Source organism: Callionymus lyra, chromosome 6 (assembly GCF_982586985.1).
Source record: "Callionymus lyra chromosome 6, fCalLyr1.hap1.1, whole genome shotgun sequence".
NCBI lineage: Eukaryota > Metazoa > Chordata > Actinopteri > Syngnathiformes > Callionymidae > Callionymus > Callionymus lyra.
Window position 1 is genome coordinate 6,574,201 of NC_141823.1, and position 21,337 is coordinate 6,595,537.

At 38.8% G+C, this 21,337-nt stretch overlaps 1 protein-coding gene across 3 annotated transcripts in view; it reads left to right on the plus strand.

The window, feature by feature from the left end:
* The window catches only part of atosa (atos homolog A), a 54,358-nt gene that overhangs the window by 11,677 nt on the left and 21,344 nt on the right, over positions 1-21,337 (plus strand). For all 3 annotated transcript variants that reach the window (XM_087793328.1, XM_087793329.1, XM_087793331.1), the window contains one exon: positions 20,136-20,320. In XM_087793328.1, the coding sequence (XP_087649454.1) occupies positions 20,136-20,320 (185 nt within the window). The remainder of the gene's footprint in view (positions 1-20,135; positions 20,321-21,337) is intronic.

The following is a 21,337-nucleotide window of genomic DNA, read 5'->3' on the forward strand; positions in this document are numbered from 1 at the left end:
ATCCGTGTCAGAATGTTGGTCGATTTTTACACTTCAAAAGTTGATTTGTTGAAATTAATCTGTTTTTTTACGTGAAATTCTAGGCATGCACCAATCCGACTTTTATGGTTCCGATACCAATATCTGGGCTTTGGGTATCGGTTGATACCGATTCGATGCCAGTGTTGAAATATTAACTTTCTTCCCCATTATGAAATACGAAAGAAAAAAGTTAAATTGTAGGAATTCAAAATGTGTATATTAAAAGGCGCAGTGGTTAGCTTGGTGACCTTTCTGTGTGAAGTTTGAATAAGAAAAAGAAAATCAAAGTTTAAACATTTGATATGTTGACCAATATTCAGATTCAAACAATTTCCAGAAGGAGACCTCCTGAGGAACAACAAAGTTCTATCTATCTATCTATCTTTATTCTGATGGCCGCCGTGTCCTTGCGATGATGTCACAAGGCTAGTTTCTGAGCCAAGCACCATCTGCGGTCAACGTGGAAACTTGAACCAAAGTGAATCTAGAAGAATGTTAATTACACTTAAGCGACATCTAATACCTCCTCAATCCTCGGGTACATGCGTTAGGTCTCACTCTACATCTGCTCCATACTCCACAGTACTTGTCGCGGGCGGTTGAGATGCATTAAAGCGACAACGTCAGCTTTTTTTTAAAGCGTTGAACAGAAGCTAGTGAACCCTGAGCACCTCAGAGGCTCCTCCTGGAGACACATTGTTTATCAACTTTGATTCCCATAACCTCCGAAGCCTCGTCCCCTCTCCGTCTATCCTCTAGTCGGGGAAGTCGGTCAACGTGAGACCTGGTCAGGTCCCAGAAGAAGCAGGAAGTCTCAGCATGTTTCTCTTGGAATGTGTGCGACCGAGTCGGCCTTGTTATCTCCCACGACGTGTTCCAGTTACCTCGGCCTCAAACATCGGTGACACACTTGCCTCGTGGATATAGGAGATTATGCTTCTCTGGTTCCTGTGCTTGGGTTCACCTTTCTTTAGATTGACATCACATGTCGGGGTCAAAAGGTCGGCGTGTTCCTACGGAACCGGGCGGCTCTGGTTACGGACAGTGACCGGGTTTGTCCCAGTGCCCTAGTGTCCTGTCAGCAAACACGACTGTGGTGACCTACATGTACGGCCAAAATATCATGTTTTCTTTTATTTATATTGTTTCTTTTGGTATTTTAAAGGTTTATATTGATGCACATATTTTAAATAAGAACATAAATAGCATATCAAATACTTGAACTTTCAGACACAAAGTTTGTTAAAGATAGATGGATACGTAGGTAGATGCGTAGATGCGTAGATGGATAGATAGATAGATAGATAGATAGATAGATAGATTCATAGATTCATAGATAGATAGATAGATTCATAGATAGATAGATAGATAGATAGATGCGTGGATAGATAGATAGATGCGTAGATAGATAGATACATAGATAGATAGATAGATAGATGCGTGGATAGATGGATGCGTGGATAGATAGATAGATAGATGCGTAGATAGATAGATGCGTGGATAGATAGATAGATGCGTAGATAGATACGTAGATAGATAGATGGATTCATAGATAGATAGATACGTATATACGTAGATAGATAGATAGATATGTAGATGGATAGATAGATGCATAGATAGATATATACATAGATAGATAGATACATAGATAGATAGAAAGATAGATACGTAGATAGATAAATATGTAAATAGATGGATGGATAGATAGATAGATGCGTAGATAGAGAGATAGATAGATGCGTAAATAGATACATAGATAGATAGATAGATAGATGCGTAGATAGATGGATTCATAGATAGATAGATACGTATATACGTAGATGGATAGATAGATGCGTAGATAGATAGATACATAGATAGATAGATACATAGATAGATAGATAGAAAGATAGATACGTAGATAGATAAATATGTAAATAGATGGATAGATAGATAGATGCGTAGATAGAGAGATAGATAGATGCGTAAATAGATACGTAGATAGATAGATAGATAGATAGATAGATAGATAGATAGATAGATAGATGCGTAGATAGAGAGATAGATAGATAGATGCGTAGATAGATGGATGCGTAGTTGCATAGATAGATAGATATATGCATAGATAGATAGACAGATGCGTAGATAGATGGATAAACTTTGTTGATCCATCTAGAGATGTTCTTCGCTCTCTTGTGTATTTATCACGTTAAACATAACTTCACTTGCATTTAGACCAGAAAAAAATCTGAAAAGTACGTCAGTTTGCAAAAATAAAACATTGTACAAGAAGTAGGTACATTGAATCATTAGATGCTCGTATGTCTTTTCGAGAAAATGTAACTTTCTGGAATCATGTATTTAAAACTATCTCAATATGCCCCTGAAAAAGTAAAAGTCTGACATTTAAATCTCTAGCTTCCACCTCTGACTGTCCAGAAGGAACATCGGGTCAGAATCAATCCTCAAAAGTGAAGTGATTTAGTTCTGGTTCTGGTTCTGTTAGACTTTCTTCTTCTCTAGCACACGTTAGTTTGTTGCCTCGTTGTTCAACAGTCGCTGAATAATTGGGCCCTGAAGCCAAACAACATCTTCCTCAAATAGCTTCTCCACACTCTCGCTGTGAGATGTTTGCTCTCTTTGGTTACACCCTGTATAGCCCGGGGAGTGAGTGCACCTGCCGGGCCCACTGACGGAACCACCGGAGACGGCACTCGCTGTGAGGAGGAAGAACTTTCTTTCATCTCGGTCATTGTCCTGGTCATGGTTTGAGCATCAATTATTGGATATTTAATAGTTGAATTAAACATTTTTAAATCTTAACAATTGAAATTAATTGTATAATTTTTTAATTCAATAGTTTCTTTAATGAAAGGTTCAATTTCTTTGTTGATTTTTTTATATTAATACATTCTTTATAATTTATTATTTTTACAAATAGTATATGTTGCTATTCTTATTCCAATAATAACTGAATACATTTACCTTATTCAATATTTTCAAATTGGTAGCCTTTAAATTTTAATTTAAAAAAATGGGTACTATTGCATCAGCACTTTTATATTATTGGAATTAGAATAACCAACTGTAAGTTAAATAAAAATTAAATCATGTTGCACACTTCCTCTTTTGTTCTTACATCACTGGCAATAAAGTCAGATTCGACCAACATTTTTATATTGAGAATTTAAAAGGTTAGGAATTACAAAATTGAAAATTGATTTTTTTTTATCAAACTGTGTGTTCATTTAATATTCATTTAAAAGATATTCATTTTTTTAAATTGTTTTTTATATATATATTACTGACTGTATATAACGAATTATAAATAAATAAAAAATTCAACATTTTAATAGAGAAATAATCTCATGAATTATTATTAAATTAATTCAATTATTTAATAAAAGAAAAACAAAGTTTGAACATTTAAAATGTTTGATTTAGTCTATTCTGATGCTACTGATATAATTCTATAGTATGTATGATAACGTTCACATAAAAGATAAGATGATACTTTGATCTTAAGACTTAAACACACAGTTATTGTCTCGTAAATGTCTCAACTATGAAGGTGTTTAACTTGTTGTGAACAAGAACGTGCTTGAAACGGAATGTTTTCTGGATCGTTTCTTGTTACCTGGGGTTGAATCTGTTGCTTCTCGTGAGCAACACTTTCCAGTCGCTCTCGTGTTTACCATCTGATCATCTGACGTCTGCATCAGCTGCTGAACGACCTCTTTGTCTCGGCAACAGTGACGGGTGTGTGTGAGCGTCGAGCTGCCGCGACACTCGAGTGTGTGTTTGTTTGACGGGAGAATGGGAGCAGATTAGAACAGAAGAAGAAGGATCTGTCTCAGCTGGTTAAAGAAAACGACTCCTCAGCCAATCACGGCCCGTTGCCATGAAGCCTGAGGATCTGCTTCTTTTGTGTCGAGAGTGGGTCACACACACTGTGACGGTTGTTGAGGGGGTTCCCTGTCGGATCTGTTGATCAGATGTAACTTTTCCTTCGATGTTCGGCTTCACCGTCACACGGCGACTCTATAAACAGAAGTGTTGGCAGACGCTCACGCTCACTTCCAGTGTTTACGGACTGTAACCACAGGCCGACAAAAACAGGAAAAGTGATCCTGAGACTCTTTGTTTTACCTCCTTCACACTCGTTACAGTTGCTGAGCGGCAAACAAACACCTTCTCACACTGAGATACACATACAAACAGCAGATTTTACACAAACGGATACAGAGAATGAAGTTCTTTATTGTGAAGCCACCGATCAGAGGTCACTCGGAAACAGTATCAGTTTTTTAAATGTATATGTCACAGTACAGATTGGAATCCAGTAGGATCTGGAATCCTACTGGTTCAGATTCTACTAGTGAATTCCAATCTCTTCTAGGAGAGATTGGAATTCTACTACTATATTAGGATCTGAATACTGGACTTCCAATCTGTCCGAGGACAAATGGTTATTCTACCAGGACAATAATTTCAATCTGTACTAGTAGGATTCCAGTTCCTACTCAATTACAATCTGTACTGTGACATATTTATATATTTACCTTATTAATAAACACTTTTTTTTATCATAGATCTTTTATTGTTTATATTTCAAAAGTGTGTTCAAAATAAAATATATATTCTTTAAATTTACAATTACATGCAAATATGCGTTTGTCCTTTTTTTTCTGCAATTAATCTTCCTGCCGCTAAATGGCATTAGTCATTACATCCTCCGCAGCTGGAGTAACTATTAAATCCCGCAAGAGACTAGCACTGGCTGAGGACGAGAGGATACAGTGACTGCAGCAGCTGAAGTTTGGACATTTTTTGGTTTGAAAACAAATGAAAGCAATTAAAACTTGGTCAAAAGTCATGTGGTCTGTAAATAATACAACACCAGAGTCAAGTACTGGACAATACTACACATATATCCTCGTTACTACACTATCACAATTAATTGATATAGACCGTTATGTAATGTTTTCGCCTGATTCTTGCCGATACAGGCCACTAGTGCCTTAGATAAACGTATTATCAAGTACGTTTGTTAGGACTGTTTATATTTTATAAACCTCTAATAACAAACCGGTAGTTTTGGACTATTCCAAAACAACTAAAACACCTCAACATTATCGTATCGCCTGATTCTTGCCAATACACACTCCTACTGTCCTCTGTATCTTGCCGTAGAACATAAATCACGCAGAAACAATCTTGTAGTAACTTTTGGGTCGTACAAGTGGATCATTGAACCTTGAAGGTCGACCCAGAACAACACGAAGATATACTCACTACTTGCATCTTCACCCGCAGCGTTTTCCTTTTCGCTGTGTGTGCAGTACATGGTGTGTGTGTGTGTACAGAACTTTCCAGACGGCTCTCTTTGTCATAATTCTCCCTCCGATAAAGTTCCGAATTGACTTGAGACGAAGCCACAAGTCCACGGCGACGCAGACTCTCTTTGACGCCGGCTTGTTTGTGATGGAATGCTGCGTGAATTGATGTCGGTGTGTGTCGGACGAGTTTCTCCGGGCTGGGCGACCGAAGTGACACTTTGATGAAGCGTCGTCGCCCTGAGAATGCTTATCCTTGTAGCGACAGTTGATGTTTTTCTTGCAACTCTTAATATGTTGCCTCTCCTTGGAGGTACTTTAGTCATAGTACAGGATGAACTCAAGGTCCATTCCATGCAAATGAAGTACTTTCTCTCTCTTTCAGTGTAGTATCGCTTCCCTCTAAAGCACGGGTCTCAACATTTTAATTGGTCATGGGTCTACTGAAGGTCAATTCTTGTGTGAGATTAAGGGGGTCAATAACTTTTGAACATATTAAACTCATGGCCCCGGGGGCATAATCCGGCAGCCAAGTATTTTTAGGTGGCCCGTCAGGTAGTTGGTTTAAAATCAAAGTATATGAATGTTCACGTTGATATAGTTGTATATAAAGATGTCAGTGTTTGATATAAGATAAGAGACAAAGATAAGGGATGTTAGAATAGTAACATACAGGAAAAAAAGGATTGATAATATCTTAATCGGACTCAAACTTCCCGTCACAGAGAGTTGGGTAAATATACTCATATCTTCGGTTACAGTTTGGTAAACATCAAACGTGTTCAGGTGCTAAAAGATTTCGGGCCCTTGTGTGATTGAGTTTGAAACCCTCGCAATGTAGGTAGAACTTTATTGATGTGAGTGGTATAGTTGTGTCATGCCTTGTGTAATTCTTTATTGTGTCATTGTGAAGAGAAATCAATATAAAGTTGTGCAAAATATGCGATATTATTGCCTGCTCTTTACAAAGTTAATGAAGCTTTAAAAATGACTTGATATATATTGATGACTGTGTATAATGAAAGGTAGTACCTTGCTTGGGAAACACTAATGACATCAAGTAAAGTCTCGCACAATTGCATCCCTTGTTTGAGACCAAACTCGTTCGCACAAGCCTCCAAAATATTTTGAGAGTTTAAGTCATTGGATAAACAAAATGTTTTTTCACCACAAACAGGAAGTACAAGTCTGATTTTATATCATCTTTTAATTCATAAAGATTCAAATAACAATGATTATCTCTCCGTTTTTCTTCAACTAACAAGTTACAGTTTTACTTGTATTGTTGTAAGTAAGTAATTTATATTTATAGAGTGCTTTTCCAGACCAGGGTCACAAAGCGCTTAAACAATCAAAACAATACTCAATAAAATATACACTTAAAGGTCAAGACACCACCGAGACAAACACAAGAGTCTCAGAAAATCAAGGAACAGCCTGCCTGAGTGTTCTTCATCCAGCATGAAAGGATTTGAGTTTGACGTGTGCGCTCTACAGTATAGTGTAGATTCACAAGGACTACATAAATCCGTGTGTTGTGAAAAGAGACGCACGATAAGAGGGTGTTTTTATCTTCGAGTCGCCCGCTTCTGCTGTTGTCGAATAACATTAGCTTCAGATTAGCTTCAGATTCCTGCAGACGTGGCCTCGTCGGCTCGGTTCGAGCCCTTGAATGCATCTCGTCTCCGTCACACTGCAGCAACCGTCGCCCACCGACGCGACTCATTTCCACGCACACGTTCTTCAATCACCGCGACAGGCTGTTTAACGCAATGCTTCTGTTGCCGTGGTTACACTCGTCTCTCATTGACCTTTTTTTTTTTTTTTTTTAACCGTGTCCTTGATCGCGGCCAATGAGTCACTTTTCAAAAGACACCGGCCGACACGGAAAACTGCTCGGAAAGTTGTTTGGGGGGAAAAAAGAGGGTGAATGACTGAGAGGTCTTCCCTGTAACTATGTTTAGTAACAATGATGTAGTGATACAAATATTTAACTTAACAGTTTTTATCACGTCCCCCTGTCGACTTTTCCTGGGCTTTCATCTCCTGGATGGCAGCAGTTGTTATGCCCTCTGGATCTTACAATAAAATCCTGCGAGATCCCAGTGATGACTGAGTACGAGAGGATACAGTATAACAGTCTACAAGTTCCCGGATAATGCTACAAATATATCCTTGTTCCTACAGTATCACAATACATCGTAAACGTTGCCTCTGTGTCATGGTTCGTATGGTATTGTTAGATTCTTGCCACACCTAAGATTCTTACCTGTGCTTTTCCACTACACAGTACTACTCTACTTTAGTCTGTTCTGTTCCCACTGACCCTGATACCTACTTGCGGTGTATGAAGCACGATAAATGACTTATGTTTAAAATAAATGTATAAATACGTAACAAAATGTATAAATACTTAACGAAATTTATAAATAAATGTTTGGATAAATATCAATATGTCAAAATAAATAAATGACTTCTATTTTTTGGAACTGTTTTATGTATAAATATACATTTTGTCATTTACAAATTTTTACATTTGTTCAATTTGTCTTCTATCTATTTAGGTATTTATACATTTTGACATTTCGCTGTTCCTATGCAAATGAAGTGGGCGGATCGAACATCAGTCTAAGGCAGTGATTGGTTACTGCCTTGGATCAACTACCGCTGCCTTGAGAGCGTCACACGTTCATCAAACATTTATCTTAGCTTCTCGGCTAACTTTGGATAATGAGTAGCTGGAAATCGATCCCCGATAAATACCTAAATTAATAGAAGATAAAATGTATAAATAAAAGTCAAAATGTGTATTTATATGTAAAACGGCTCCATTCTTTGATAAAAAATTAAAATTGGAAGTCATTTATTTATTTTGACATATTGATATTTCATACATTTATTTATACATTTATACATTTTGTTACTTATTTATACATTTATACATAAGTCATTCATCGTCAGCTTTTTAGAGCCTGTTTGGCTCGCTTGGACCAGAGTGGAGCAGGTACTTAGAGTAAGATCTGCTCTGAAGTACTGTGTTGGTTTGAAACGCAACACAAACCTGGTCAAGTGGATTAAAGTGGTACTAAGACGAGCCCGTGGAAGAGTTGCAATAGTTACAGACACTCTGGAGTTGGACCAGGTTTCTAAGCAGAGGAGGCCCTCTTTGCTGAGCCTGCTGCCCCTGCGACCAGATCGCTGGATTCATCGATGGAAACTCTAAGCTCAGCTTCATAGATAACAGGATTTTTGAGAAAAATGAAATGGATGGATATTTTTTCTTAATCAGCTTCTACTTCACTGAAGACTCGTGGAGTCTGTTTCTCTCCATCCAAACTAAGATGGTAAAATATCACAATTCTTTCTCCAGAACTCAGTCCTGTTGAAAATTCTGTTGGAGGAGAAGCCGACTCTTCAGAACTTCCACTTTCTCCAGAGCGTTTGATCACTCCAAGACAAGAACTCCCCAAACTCTAGAAGATATAATCCATAATCTTCAAAAGATTTTTCTTGGAAACTTCCAGAAAAAGCATAAATTACAGGTGCAGCATTATGTAAATGAGTGTTTATTTATCTCATTAGATCTTAACAAGCAGTCGTGGAACGCAGTTTTTCATTAAGTACATTGATATTGATTTTTCATTTAGGAGGATTAAAGCAGATTAAAGCTTTTAATGTTGTTGTTTTTTTAATGGATTCTCGATTATAGATTTCGAACTTCCTCCCGACATAAAACACCGAAAAGTCCTGACGTATTTTAAGAGGAAGTTAAAGTTGTTTTTCTACTTTAATACATTTTTTATAAACCTACACAAAGCTCTGGTGAACTGCATTAAACTGTCACGGTTTTCTTTGTCTTCTTGCTCGGCTCCTTTTTCCAAAACCAGGTGGGAGGACTTGAAGGGAGACCTATTTTTAAAAGCAATGTATCTGTAGGTTTTTCTCACTGTATTTTATATACAGTCAGAAAAAAGACTCAAAAAACGATAGTCATTTTGCAGGATGAGGCTTGTAATCCTTGTTTATTTGCAGAGACCTCTGTGAGTTTAGCGTTCTAATTAGGACGCGAAGCATCTGAAGTGCGTTCCCTCACGGTTCAGCAATTAGGATTTGGAGACGTCTGCTGCAATAATCCTTCAGTTTCCTGCCGAGCGTTGATTGCAGAAAGTCTGTCCGTGGCTTCAGAGTATCTGTCGCGCTCTGATTTCAAAGTTGTCTGGATGCATCTGCGTGATGCTGCTGCGAGGAGATCAAGTGGAACGTCTGCCTCTCCCTCAGCATCTGTGTGTTCATTAAATCAACGGCTGTTTATCTGGCCCGACTTGTTGAGGAACGCAACTGTGTCGTTGTTGTTGTTGTGTTTGCGAGAGCGAGCGTCTGCAGATGAAAAATGCTGCAGCAGAACCACAAATAGGAAATGATTAGTCTGCATCGATTGATGCTGTTTCCTTCGTAATTTGCTTAATTTTCCCCCTTTTTGTTGTAAAATATGAGTATTTTCTTGTTGTTCTCAAAGCAGAGATCCTTTACAAAATACATCTTGTGTGCACTTTGTTTTAAAAAGCTGATATATTTAGCATTGAGATGTAAAATGTGTATTATTAATATGTATTAGATTTTATTGTTAGATTTGTTCATACAATATGTGTCACAATAAAGGTTCACCAATACTAACCCTGGAGTACATGACTCTGGTGTTGTGATACTGTAGTTACAAGTATATATTTGGAGTATTGTCGAGTACTTGACTCTGGTGTTGTGATACTGTAGTAACAAGTATATATTTGGAGTATTGTCGAGTACTTGACTCTGGTGTTGTGATACTGTAGTAACAAGTATATATTTGGAGTATTGTCGAGTACTTGAATCTGGTGTTGTAGTATTTACAGACCACATGACTCTTGAAGAAGTCGTAACTGCTTTCATTTGTTTTCAAACCAAAATATGTCCAAACATCAGCTTTAAAAGCTGCTGGAGTCACTGTATCCTCTCGTCCTCAGTCATTGCCGTGATCTCACGGATGACGTAATGTTAATTGTAAATAGAAAAATCTCACTATTTTATTATATACACACTTCATTGAAATATAAACTGTTAACTATTATTAAAAATCATGATAAAGATGTAATTTATATTTAAAATCCAAAAATAGATACAATGCTGTTGAATGTTGACAAGATATTGTAAAAAGAAAAAAGTAATGATGCGATATTTAAGCGTATTGATATTTTATTACACCCCGATAACCCCTTCAAAAGCTGCTGGAGTCACTGTATCCTCTCGTCCTCAGATCTTGCGAGATGTCTTTGTTCCTTCGGCGGATGAAACGACCGCTGCCATCTAATGGCATTAAGTGTAATTGCAACACAACAATTGACAAACACTGACGATTTTCATGTTAATTGTAAATGAAAATAGTTTTATTTTATCAACACTTTATCGAAATACTGACGATAAAAGAGCGAATATAATATCTTAACAACCCTTTCATTCTCTGTACGAGTTTCCATGTGAAGTGAAATCTTTCTCAGAAAAGTATTCTATCAAACACTATCCTGGATTATAACTACTACAAATATACCACAGTGTCAGAGTTCAAGAAGACGAGGGGTCAAAGGGTGAGTCCGGTCCATGTTTTCCAGTGTTTGACGTCTGGATCGATCGGACATAAACTGAGAGAGAAAGTCGGCAGCTTCACGACTCCTTCCAGCCGCAGTGAACATCGACTCGTATTGACTTATGGGGGTCTTTAAGGAGAGACCCCCCCCTTGTTATTTAAACCCCTCTGTGTTGTGACACCAGCGCCGAGAACAGACGAGCTCATCATCCTCCATCATGTTTCTCTGGCTTTTGTCTGACGGTCCACCGGCCTCGGTGTCACCGGCTCTTCTTCATCGGACCAGAACACGGTCGTAAACACATGATGAGCTTCGGTCCCTCATTGCTGAGCGGCGGAGGATGGGAGGGTTTTCTTTTTTTTTGCCGTATGTACTCGCGTAGCATTTAAATGAGCTGTGGGTGGATGTGAACGTGGCGGAGCGACGACCACGACGACTATCGTGTCGCCTCAGATGATTGGGTCGGCTCGTATAAATGTCTCGCTCAGATTTCTGTGCATGTGTAAATGTCTTAACATCTTATTTCTATATTGTTAGGTTGAATTTTTTTTTTAATAATTTAATTAAATTATTTGACTTTATAAAGGTTGTATTTTCGGAATATTTTACGAATAGAATTGTCCTAATATTAGAAGGATTTTAGAATTTAATTTTTTATGTAATTTGATTAAACAATTTCTATACTAAAACATACTGTATTTAACTTTATTGTTTTTTACGTAAAGATTTTTACATAGAGTTTGGAATTCTAAATCCAATAATTCAACAAAAACAAATCAAATTTTAATATTTTCAAATTTATTTTATTTTTTAATTCAATTCAAAATGTTGGTTTAAAAGTACCATCTTACTAGACTAAGCCAATCGAGCATCGAGCCACTGGCTCTTCCATTTGAATTCACATCAAGCTTTCTTTCTTTGGAATCTGCCATAATGGATTGACTCGCTTGTGCGTCATGTGATCTTTCGCGCAGCATGATTGGTTGAAACTTCAACGTATAGCTCGGTAATCTTTTGATCTTGTCTGGTGGCACTATTTTACCAGCATTTTTATATTGAATTTAAAAGGGCTATGAAATTTAAAAATATATATATAACCTAGAAAACATGGTTTTGAATAATTGGAATTTCAATGTCAAACTCTATATGTTTAAAAAGTGTGCATTATCTTGAATTTTATGAATCAATTATTATAAAACAAAATTGTAACCTTTCAATATACAAATTATCGATTTAATTATTCTATAAAAACAAATGCAACCATTCATATATATATACAGGCGTTTCCCTGATTTTCTGAGACTCCTGTGTTTGTCTTATGTGTCTTGATCTTTTAAAGTATATATTTAAACTGTGTATTGTTTTTCATTGTTAAAGGACTTTGTGACCCTGGTCTAGAAAGATCTTTATAAATAACCTTTACTTACTTACTTACTTACTATATATAAATGACCTGTGAATGAATGTTACAAAAAATAAATAGATAAAACACAAATGTAATGAAATGTATCAAAGTTTCAACATTTCAAACGCTCAATTCAACCACTCTATATTCTGATAGAACTGATCTACTTCCATACAAACGTAGCAGATTTGTTTTTAAAATGTCACGTACACACAATAGTGTAACCTTGGCTGCTGGCCCGTGTCATCGTAACAAACACAATGCAAAGACGAATCACCGTGGGTTGTGTTTTCGTGTGTTTCCTCGAGGCTGACACCTCTACTGTTACCCTGGAGGACTTTTTCCATCCCACATAACAACTCAGTGAGCCGCTGTCCTCAGGACATACAAACAGCCGAGGTGTGTGTGTGTTTGCGTCTGTGTGTGTGTGTGTGTGTGTGTGTGTGTGTGTGTGTGTGTGTGTGTGTGTGTGTGTGTGTGTGTGCACAGGCCAAACCAGCTGATCTGTAGGCAGCACTCCAGTAACACTTGGTGGCAGGCAGTCACAGATCTAATAATACTATGACTTAATCTAAATCTTCAGCGTTACATGATTCACACTGGCATCATGGAGAAACCACGCAGCAGAGGTCACTCTCAAAAGAAGCTACACTTGCTTTTAGTTGTTTTTTTAGATCTCATTTCCATGATGACTTCCTCAATATTTCTCAACTGGAAGCTACATGTCATTAAACGTGACGATCAGACTGAAAATAAGTATTTTTGTAATACGGTTCTGTGTTGTCAAGTTTCTGGACGATATGATTCGTATCAACAAACAAGGCCGAGGATACAATATATTACTACTGTATACTGATATATCTGTAGTATTGTCAAGTACTTGACTCTGGTTTCGCAGAATTAACAGACCGCATGACTCTTGACGAAGTCGTAACTGCTTTCATTTGTTTTCAAACCTAAATATGTCCAAACATCATCTTTAAAAGCTGCTGAAGTCACTGCATCCTCTCGTCCTCAGTCATACCCAGAATTTACAGACCACATGACTCTTGACGAAGTCGTAACTGCTTTCATTTGTTTTGAAACCTAAATATGTCCAAACATCATCTTTAAAAGCTGCTGAAGTCACTGTATCCTCTCGTCCTCAGTCATACCCAGAATTTACAGACCACATGACTCTTGACGAAGCCATGACCGTTTTAATTTGTTTTGAAACCAAAATGTGTCCAAACATCAGCTTTAAAATCTGCTGGAGTCACTGTATCCTCTTGTCCTCAGTCATCGCCAGCATCTTGCGATATTTCCTTGTTCCTTTAGCTGCGGAGGACGGATTGACGGCTGTCATCTTGTGGTCAGAAGTTTAATTGCAACACAAAAAAATAAATAACCGCTCTAAATATTGGTACATTTTTAAAAAGAACTATGATAATAATAAAATATGAATTGAAAAATAAATAAATAATATATTTAAAAAATCAATACAGTTCTGTTAAATATATCGATTATAGTATTGTGACAAAAAATGTAGCAATGTTTTAGTTTATCAATATTTTCTTACACCACTATTGTGCAACGTGTCTTCACGTCTTTTACTTCTCGACCTAAATTTGCTTTATAATTATAAATAAAAGCTGAACTTAATTTAGGTTTTAAGACTTTTCTTTAGAGATACAACAGTGAAGTGACGCCTCATTTTTAATTGGTTAACAAACGATGAGATAAAAGTGTGAAGATGGAACAAAAACAATAACAAAAAGTCACAACAAACATTGGAAATAATTGGACATTATCTAACGCGGCTCCTCGTAGCTCAGCATGTGAGAGCAGCTCTTCGGAATTAAACCCGGGACCTAAAGCTGATTATTCCTGATTTAAATGTAAATGAATTCTGTTTGTTTTCTGCCAGCAGGGCTTTTAGCCGCTCCGGCCCTCGCCAGCAATCAAAAGAAAGTCTCATTTCTTTCATTTTAAACGACTTTCTGCAGCGCGAGGTGAAGGGAAGTCGGTGCACGAGGAGGAAAGATGCCTCGGAGGCACGAACGAGCGTGAAGTGAACGTTGGACCCTCATGTTGACTCTGGTGTCGTTGATCATGTGAGAAGATCAGGACGAGCTCAGCGTTATTTATTCAACGAGCTTGTCGAGGCTTCATGTACCAACACAAGACGTTTGTACGGTTTCAGTTTGTTGTTCTGGGAGATTGTTGAGGAAGTTTCATTTGAGATCTTGTTAGAGAAACAACGAGAGATTATCATTGTGTCTTCGGGGACTGGTATAAACCGGTTAAATCTAACTCTACAGACTCAATTGCTATTATTGTCGAGTCGCTCCTTTGAGACTTTGAATGTGTTTCTCAAAATATAGCAGAGACGTCAGCGTCTAAACATAAACATGTAAGTGCATGTGAGACCAAACAGACAAACAAAAATGACTCGAGACCACATTAAAGATCTAAACTATTGTACAGTAATATTGAAATGGACCAAGAACATAGTAATTGTTGTTTAGTCCCTTTCTATACTTTTTGTGTATGTTCGGTTTCGGGAGGGACTGGGGGGGTTATCGGGTTGTAATAAAATATCAATTTCGCTTAAATATCGCAACATTAGTTTTTTCTTTTACAATATCTTGTCAATATTCAACAGGTTTGTATCTATTTTTGGCTTTTAAATTATTATTACATCTTGATTATAGTTTATATTTCAATGAAGTGTGTATAAAATAAATAATTCGATTTTTTTTTCCATTTATAATTAACATTATGTCATCCTCAGCTAAAAACAAAATATTTAAACCTGTGAGATCACGGCGATGACTGAGGACGAGCGGATACAGTGACTCCAGCAGCTTTTAAAGCTGATGTTTGGACATATTTTGGTTTCAAAACAAATGAAAGCAGCTTTAACTAAGGACGAGAGGATACAGTGACTCCAAAATCTTTAAAAGCTGATGTTAGGACATATTTTGGTTTCAAAACGAATGAAAGCAGCTTTAACTAAGGACGAGAGGATACAGTCGAATCCAGCATCTTTTAAACCTGATGTTTGGACATATTTTGGTATGAAAACAAAAGAAAGCGGTTTTAACTGAGGACTGGAGGATACAGTGACTCTAGCCTCTTTTACAGCTGATGTTTGGACATATTTTGGTTTCAAAACAAATGAAAGCAGTTTTAACTGAGGACGGGAGGATACAGTGACTCTAGCCTCTTTTAAAGCTGATGTTTGGACATATTTTGGTTTCAAAACAAATGAAAGCAGTTTTAACTGAGGACGAGAGGATACAATGACTCCAGCAGCTTTTAAAGCTGCCGTTTGGACATATTTTGGTTTGAAAACAAATGAAAGCACTTTTAACTGAGGATGAGAGGATACAGTGACTCAGCATCTTTTAAAGCTGATGTTTGGACATATTTTGGTTTCAAAACAAATGAAAGCAGCTTTAACTAAGGACAAGAGGATACAGTGACTCCAAAATCTTTAAAAGCTGATGTTTGGACATATTTTGGTTTTAAAACAAATGAAAGCAGTTTTAACTGAGGACGAGAGGATACAGTGACTCGAGCATCTTTTAAAGCTGATGTTTGGACATATTTTGGTTTAAAAACAAATGAAAGCAGTTACGACTTCGTCAAGACTCATGTGGTCTGTAAATACTACAACACCAGAGTCAAGTACTCGACAATACTACACATATATACTCTACACTATCACAGTATATCACACTTTATAATGTATGTCGCCCCTGTATCGTGATACGAATCTTATCGCCAGATTCTTACCAATACCAAGTAAAAATAATAAATGTACATCAATGCTATGAATACATTAGACTTTTTTGTTAATTCAGGAAGTATATACTGTAAATTTTCCTCTGTGATATATGTATTTGAGACTAGAACAGTACTGGGCTTGTGTTACAGATGAACATTGACAAACATTCCTCCAACATGGACGTGGAAACCGTGCAGCGTAAAGACATCGTGAAGTTTGTGTTTTATGAGCGTCCGACCATCAAAAACAAAGCTGAATGGAAAGTCCTCCACCCTCACGTCTTGCCCTGCATCTTGATTACCTCCCAGCATTCATCTGTGCTTTGTTTAAATGTGCGTGTGCGCATGAGTGTGTGTAGGCTTTGTAGGAATGTTCTTTTTCGCTCACAACGCCCTGGAGAATGACAGCTCTCATCTACACAACCAGGGCCCCTTCACCAGAGCCGCCATCACTGGTGCTTTGTCCTGCTCTGCACGTGTGTGTGTGTGTGTGTGTGATGGTGTGTGTGTGTGTGATGGTGTGTGTACACTGTTGACTGTTTTCACTCTCTGCTCCGCCGACGGTGGAGTGGCTCCACGTATCTTCTTTATGGTGGAGGTGTTCCTGGCTCTATCTTTCCTAGAAAGCAACCCGACTCCTCGACCGTTCACTGTTGACAGAGTTGTAAAAGGAAGGCACTCGCAGCGTCAACCTCACGGTCTTGTTTTTCTGGTCCGTACGTTCTGGCGTCTCTCACCTTTTACCCACATCCTCCCTTCAGCTGCCATGAAACACACTTTGAAAAATATCATATTCCATCTTGAACCTGTAGCAGCAGCAGATGTACAGTACATGGGGACATGTATGTCACGAGGGTTGTGTTTACGCAAGAATTTGGCGATGTATGTGTTATGATGTGATATAAAGTGATACTGTAGTAACAAGTATATATGTGTAGTATTGTCCATTACTTGACTGTGGTGTTGCAGAATTCACAGACCACAAGACTCTTGACGAAGTCGTAACTGCTTTCATTTGTTTTCAAACCAAAATATGTCCAAACATCAGCTTTAAAAGCTGCTGGAGTCACTGTATCCTCTCGTCCTCAGTCATCGCCTTGATCTCGCAGGATTTAATTGTTTGTTTTTTAGCTGAGGATGACGTAATGTTAATCTTGAATAGAAAAATCTCATTATTTTATTATATACACACTTGATTGAAGTATAAACTATTTAAAATCTCAAACACCAAAATGAACAAACCCTGTCAATAATTCATATTAATTTTATTTTTAATTTTTAAATGCATTATGTTATTTTCCACACACTTCATTGAAATAGAAACCATAAAAGAACAATGATTAAAATAATACAAAACATACAAACATGTATCCTCTCGTACTCAGTCACCGCCAGGGTTTCATTTTATTTACGGCTGCGGAGGAAACAGCCGGACGTTTTAAGCCATAAAAACTTGACTGTAGCGTTAACTGTAAATGAAAAAATTGAATTATTTAATTTTTTGAAACGTAAACCAAAATAAATATAACATGATTTAAAAGCCTTTTCTTTTTTTTTTAATCAATACAGTGTCGTGATAAAACATTATTGTCAAAAGAGGAGCGAACGAAAGTTGTGTTCATTCACAACGGAGTCGGAGACGGAAAGAATCCATCGATTTAGAAATCTAAGTGTGTTAGTTAATGTGTATAAACTTAATGTGCGACGCTGGTCCTGGATAAGCAGAGTTTTTTGCTCACGAGTAACTTGTCATTTCAAACTGTATGAAATCAAAAGTATTCTATTCTGAGCTTCTATCATCCCTTTCACACGTTCAGCCTACAGCTGCCGAACAGACCCCTGTCCTCCCTCCTCCCTCACTCCCTCACTCCCTCCTTCCCTCACTCCCTCCTTCCCTCACTCCCTCCATCCCTCCCTCCGCATGTTTTGTGTTGAGCTGCTCTCGCCTCCACGTGCTGCTGCAGCTCAGAGGCATGATGGGAGGAGTTCCCGGAGAGGAATGTACGTGAGTGGTCGACCCGCGACACACACATGCATACATCGGAGGCGGGGTCGAGTGTGAGACGATGTCATAGTCGGTTGAACCCCCGATGGGAGGAGGTTGTTTTTTTTCTACTGGTCGTGTAACAGAAATAACCAGGAGAGGTAAAAGCATGGAATTCTGGCAGGTTTTGACGAAAGAGGCGCTCGAGGCCGAGTTCAGAGGTGACGAGGTACGTGTCGTTTGTGTAGTAGTCGTGTGCGACAGGAACCCGAGGATTCTTGTGTGCATCAGCTGACCTCCTGCCGGGAGTCGTCTCTAGGGGGAGCTCCGGAGACCGGGCTCCTCAATCTTAACCTAAATATACTTTGTGTTCCAGCCGAACGCACACTTGGCTGTTTCTTATTATACACACACAACGACTTCAGAGATGAATGTTCATGTGTGTTTGACGACCTCTAGGGTGAAGCTCCGAGGTGGACAATCCTTCAAACAGACTTCCTGTCACAGAAGGTTCTGTAAATATACTTATCAGCACGTGACTCCGACCGTTCAAAGGTTTCTCCTCCTCAAATGGATTGTGTTCCATCTTTGTTTTCAACGACATTGGAATGTGTCACATTGTTGTGTAGCAGTGGTAAACACTTTAAAATGCTACGGTTAAACAGTGCTGGAATACCTCCCCCAAGGAGCTCATTTCACATGACTCGGAGAGAAAATCTGTGTGTTTGTCTCAAAGGATGTTTGTTGGTCACAGGAACTCCTGAAGTTTTCGAGGCTCAGACCCTCGAACAAAGTGGTTCTGCAAACATAAGGGGGTGAGACTAAAGTCTGTGGATCCGGGGGAGAAGAAGAAAAACATTTACGTTTGACATGTAAATGAAGGGAGGCCCAGTTTTTCTTCTCTTCCTGCAGCAGGTCATGAAACACAGTTGTTTCTCTCAGTTTTACACTCAAACCTTGGGGCGAACAACACGTTGAACTCGTTTTGGAAGTAGTTTTGTTGTAAAGTAAATAAGTTTTTGACGTGTTTGTATCCGTTATTATGTGCATCGTCATGTGTATAACTTCAACATTTTGAAGCCGCACGAGTCAATAACTAATCTGTACCCAGATGAGGATTTGACTCGTATTCACTTCAGTTCGTCTGTCTCTAAAATCCAATGTTGTTTGGAGCCACAAGCATGTTTATTTTATTTAAAATCATTCACAATAACGGCAAAAGCAAGACCTCCTTGGCAGATGTAATGACTAAGACGCGATAAGTTAGGGTGGTAAGTGTCATGAAGGAAAACCTTTTGTTGAAACTTTTAATTGAGTTCAATATTGTCTATTTTGTAAGGTTGTTTCTGTTTTTATTGAACAATTCAATTCAATAATTTGTATATTGAAAGGTTGGATTATATTTTGATTTAAAAAAAAATGGAATCTTTTTTAGAATGAATAGTAAGTAAGTAATTTATCGAGCGCTTTTCCAGACTTTCTTCAACACTTAGAGTTTGATATTTTAAGTCCTATAATTTGTTTCATTCGTAGTATTTTAGATGGATAAACTTTATTAAAAAATCCATATATTAAATGGACTGTCTTGAGAAAAGTTGACTGTTGGTTTAACAGTGTCGTTATAAATCGTAGACATATTTAAGAAGCCAGATATGTTCAGAATAACTCTCTCTGTTTGACAGATGTTATTGTGTGCTCACAGTTATCAGCTGAAGTATCTGCTCCGCCCTGCAGTGGCGTGTGTTTGTCCAAGATATGTTGTCCATGAACAGGGGTGACTGTCACGACTTGTTTCTGCTGCCATAGTTCACGAGTAAAGCGCAGATATATATATAACTGTGTGCGTCTCAAGTTAACTGGAAAAGCTGCCTGGAGCTTCCACGCCTCCCTCTGTAAACAATGCCGACGTAAACAATCAACACCAGAACACGTGCTCTCGGTCACGAGCGTCGCTGCTTTGAAACTGATTTTGCCTCGTCAGCAGATTCCTCAACAATGATGTTTTGTCATGTGACCCACAGATGCAACGGAGGAGTTCTTCGAGTACGACGCGGAGGAGTTCCTGGTGTTCCTGACCCTGCTCGTCACAGAGGGAAGGACCCCGGAGTACTCGGTGAAGGGCAGGACTGAAGGGCTGCATTGTCCGCCGGCGCAGTCGGCGATGCCTCCTCTACACAAGCACGAGTGCAGCGACAAACTGCCGCAGGTACACAACACTGTGACGCGTCGTGACCAGGTACACAACACTGTGACGAGTCGTGACCATGTACACAACACTGTGACCAGGTACACAACACTGTGACGCGTCGTGACCATGTACACAACACTGTGACCAGGTACACAACACTGTGACGCGTCGTGACCAGGTACACAACACTGTGACCAGGTACACAACACTGTGACGCGTCGTGACCAGGTACACAACACTGTGACCAGGTACACAACACTGTGACGCGTCGTGACCAGGTACACAACACTGTGACCAGTACACAACACTGTGACGCGTCGTGACCAGGTACACAACACTGTGACCAGGTACACAACACTGTGACGAGTCGTGATCATGTACACAACACTGTGACCAGGTACACAACACTGTGACGAGTCGTGACCAGGTACACAACACTGTGACCAGGTACACAACAGTGTGACGCGTCGTGACCAGGTACACAACACTGTGACGAGTCGTGACCATGTACACAACACTGTGACCAGGTACACAACACTGTGACGAGTCGTGACCATGTACACAACACTGTGACCAGGTACACAACACTGTGACGAGTCGTGACCAGGTACACAACACTGTGACGTGTCGTGACCATGTACACAACACTGTGACCAGGTACACAACACTGTGACCAGGTACACAACACTGTGACGAGTCGTGACCAGGTACACAACACTGTGACGTGTCGTGACCATGTACACAACACTGTGACCAGGTACACAACACTGTGACCAGGTACACAACACTGTGACCAGGTACACAACACTGTGACGAGTCGTGACCAGGTACACAACACTGTGACGTGTCGTGACCATGTACACAACACTGTGACCAGGTACACAACACTGTGACCAGGTACACAACACTGTGACCAGGTACACAACACTGTGACGTGTCGTGACAATGTTGTAGGACTTTACAACACAATGATCCAAGGTTTTCATTGTACTTCTGAAGAGTCGCACATTTCTTCTTAAAGCAGCTCTGGGTAGT